The sequence below is a fragment of the Tupaia chinensis genome, unplaced genomic scaffold, assembly GCF_000334495.1.
Source record: "Tupaia chinensis unplaced genomic scaffold, TupChi_1.0 Scaffold144699_1, whole genome shotgun sequence".
Classification (NCBI taxonomy): domain Eukaryota; kingdom Metazoa; phylum Chordata; class Mammalia; order Scandentia; family Tupaiidae; genus Tupaia; species Tupaia belangeri.
The window spans coordinates 49,081-52,265 of NW_006204560.1; the positions used below are offsets into that span (position 1 = coordinate 49,081).

The 3,185-nt window shown below is 50.1% G+C and overlaps 1 protein-coding gene across 1 annotated transcript; it reads left to right on the forward strand.

Moving 5' to 3' along the window:
- Nucleotides 1-6: 6 nt before the first annotated feature.
- LOC102474815 (factor VIII intron 22 protein) lies at nucleotides 7-721 on the forward strand (the record flags this gene model as incomplete). The annotated part of the gene is made up of 1 exon (XM_014583767.1): nucleotides 7-721. A coding segment is annotated over one exon (492 nt), but the record flags the coding sequence as incomplete, so codon positions are not given.
- Between the last annotated feature and the right edge of the window lie 2,464 nt (nucleotides 722-3,185).

Here is a 3,185-nt window from a genome sequence, read left to right on the forward strand (position 1 = left end):
CCGGGACCAGGGTCCGGGCCTGGGCCCGGGCCTGGGCCTGGGCCCGTGCCCGTGCCCCAGACGCCGGCACCCGGCGCGGCCCACGCCCTCACCCTCGCCCTGCCCGCCGCGCTGCTACCCCCGAACGCCAGCTCTGCAGCACCGCGTCCCGCCGCGCTGGGAGCCTTCTCGGACCTCTTGGTCCGCTGCGAGGTGTCCCGCGTCCTGCTGCTGCTGCTCCTGCAGCCACCGCCCGCCAAGCTGCTGCCGGAGCACGCGCACACCCTGGAGAAGTACTCCTGGGAGGCTTTTGACAGCCACGGGCAGGACAGCAGCGGCCAGCTTCCCGAGGAGCTCTTTCTGCTGCTCCAGTCCTTGGTCATGGCTACCCATGAAAAGGACACGGAGGCGGTCAAGTCCCTGCAGGTGGAGATGTGGCCGCTGTTGACTGCCGAGCAGAACCACCTCCTTCACCTCGTTCTGCAAGAAACCATCTGTCCCTCGGGACAGGGGATCTGATGCGTCACGTGAACCACACCACGTTTGCTTTGTTTGGGGCCTCTTACCAAACCTCACGCACCAGTCGTTGCATTGGGCGAGAAATGAGAAAAGACATCCATCCTGTTTCTACGTCTCATGTTATCCCTATTGCCACCATGGAAACAGTCCACTGAAAATTGCCTGTGTCCCAAATACTGATTGCCATGGTAGTGGGAGAATAAAACATTGTGATGCAGCTGGAGTAGAGGGCAGATGTGGTTCTGTTCCCCAAGAAACTGCAGCGTCAGCCACAACCCCTTTGTTCTCCTTCGTTGTGGGTCGTCATCTTCCACCTACGCCCCCTCCCACCCCCACCTTCATTTCCTAGCGAGGGCTTCATTTTTCACAGCGCTGAGAAAATGCGTAAGCGCTATGATTTCATCGGGACTCTCGTTTCCTAGCGGGCGTCTGCGTCCCCTGTGCTGTCTCTCGGGTTTGAGCCGTGACATAACGTATTCGTGCCACGGACCATTTTATTCCTCTAAAATGCACGATAGAGCTATTCTAGTACTCCTAACTGGCGGCTTAGGGTAACCTGCTCCAGGAAATGTGACTATCCTTTCTACTTGTCAGGAGGCAAAACCGCAGAACCAGATGGTTCTCTTTCAGCTCCTGGGTGTATTCATGGCCATGTGAAATGCATGGTGTACCTCAGTACGTTGCGGACTACCCCTGGGCCGTGAATCTGTAGATACCATTTGTGGTGGGTCCTCACCCGGATGACTGCAGGGTGAGTGTGTCCAGTGCAGCAGTTCCAGTGTATCTGTTTACATTAGAATTTGCAGTTCCGGTTCTACTCCCAGAGGTATCTTAATCTACAACTTTTATTTGTTTGTAATAGGGATCTCGCTGCAACTTCTATTTCACCCAAATCCCTAAGATCGGGGCATGACTCTTTGGTATTATTGTGTGTCCTTGTTCCCCAAAAGCAAGATGGTGGTTCAGTTTAAAACAGTTTCCAAGGCTTTTTTGATCCAAATGCTACGTGCAAACCAACTTAGTTGTCTCCTTCCTTTCTTCCTGGTTCTGTCCCCACCCCGTTCCTAACAGAAAGACAGCTACTCTCAACCACCTTCCCGGCCAGCCGTGATCAAAAGTGCGCTCATAAACCTAGGGTGCACAAATCAACGGTCAACTCTGGGACAGAACCCCAGTCTTCCGCATGGCCCCAGCGTCGCCGAGCAGAGGGCCACCACTGTGCCACTGTGGCTGCGACAGCTTAGCTGTTTTCTTATTTATTTTGCACTTTTTGAGAGTGATAATACAAACCCTTCTAAGTACCACCTCTTTCTCAAACATTCAACCTTGGGAAAATGCATCCTTTAGGTTGAAGTTGTACACAGTCCTCATCTTTTGCGGTGAGATATTCTTTTTGTTTGGTGGGGGTGGGGAGAGGGGGACAGAGAGGTGTGGAGAGTTGATGCTAGGCATTAAGTGCCTCAGAATGGGTGGGACTTCTAGGACATTCTTGTCTGCTTCTGCAGCTATTTCAACAGTGTGAAAGTAAGGGGAAATACAGGAGAGGCCCATTTGAGACAGATGTAGACACCATTGCTCTGCTTTCTTGGCTATCAGGAAGGGTCTTTCAGAGCTCTAAAAGCCTAGTGCGGTTTATTGCAAAAGAGGTAAGGGTGCATGCTTCTTGGCTCTTTGGCTTTTTTCTGACGCCCTCCTCTTAACCAGCTGCAGGCCTGGCCGGCTGCCTTATGTTAGGAGCTCTGGAACATGATGGGCGTGAGAAGCAAAATGGAATCGTTTGTGTGTTGACACCTGAATAAACCCAGCTGAGGAAGGAAGCCTGTGGAGGTGGCAGTTCTCGTGCAAGTATGCAAAGCCCGCTGCAGCCTTACACAGAAAGTTTCTCTGCCCAGAAACTGCCTGTCCAACCCAGGACCGCTGCTGCCCCTGCCGTCGATCCTCGATCCTGGCAGCATAGATGATCATCCCCAAACAACCTGTGGAATCCTTTCTTACTTTTTTTTTTAGAAACCCTGTTCTGGGCCAGGCAGGTGGTGTGGTGGTTAAGGCAGCTGGGGCCCATCTAGCCGACTGCCCGATTGCAGTCCTGGACCTGGCAGCCAGAAAAACGGGCCGTGTGTGTGTGTGTGTGTGTGACTAAAATCCCAAGAGGAGAATGAAGGATAAGGGATTGCAGTGTGGTCATCCCCTCAGGACAGGATCTCTCCCTCTCCCTCTTTCTTTATAACAACATGGTGTTCAACACTGGGTCTCATGCACGACAGTAGTCCCACAGGGAGCATATAGGCTATCCCATATAGCGCAGGTGTGTGGTAGGTATATCATATTTGAAGAATTAAAGTGAAATTTCATAAAGTATATGTATTATTTATAAGTATAAAATCAAATTATATAAACAGATGACAATAATGTGTTTATAAACATAAATAACGTATTTATATATAAAATATAGCTACTCTATTTCAATAATTTACCAAATATTAGAAATAGTACCAGACGCGGTCCATGATACTATGTTACTACGTTTTTGTTGTTTTCTGTTTTCATATTATCAAACAATAAAACCAACCCCTTCAGGAGTTCATTTCTATTAACACATGTATAGATGTGTTATAGTCATCAGCACAATCAAGATACATAACAGCTCCATTAGCCCGGAAGACTCCCTCATGCTCCTGCTCCTTTGT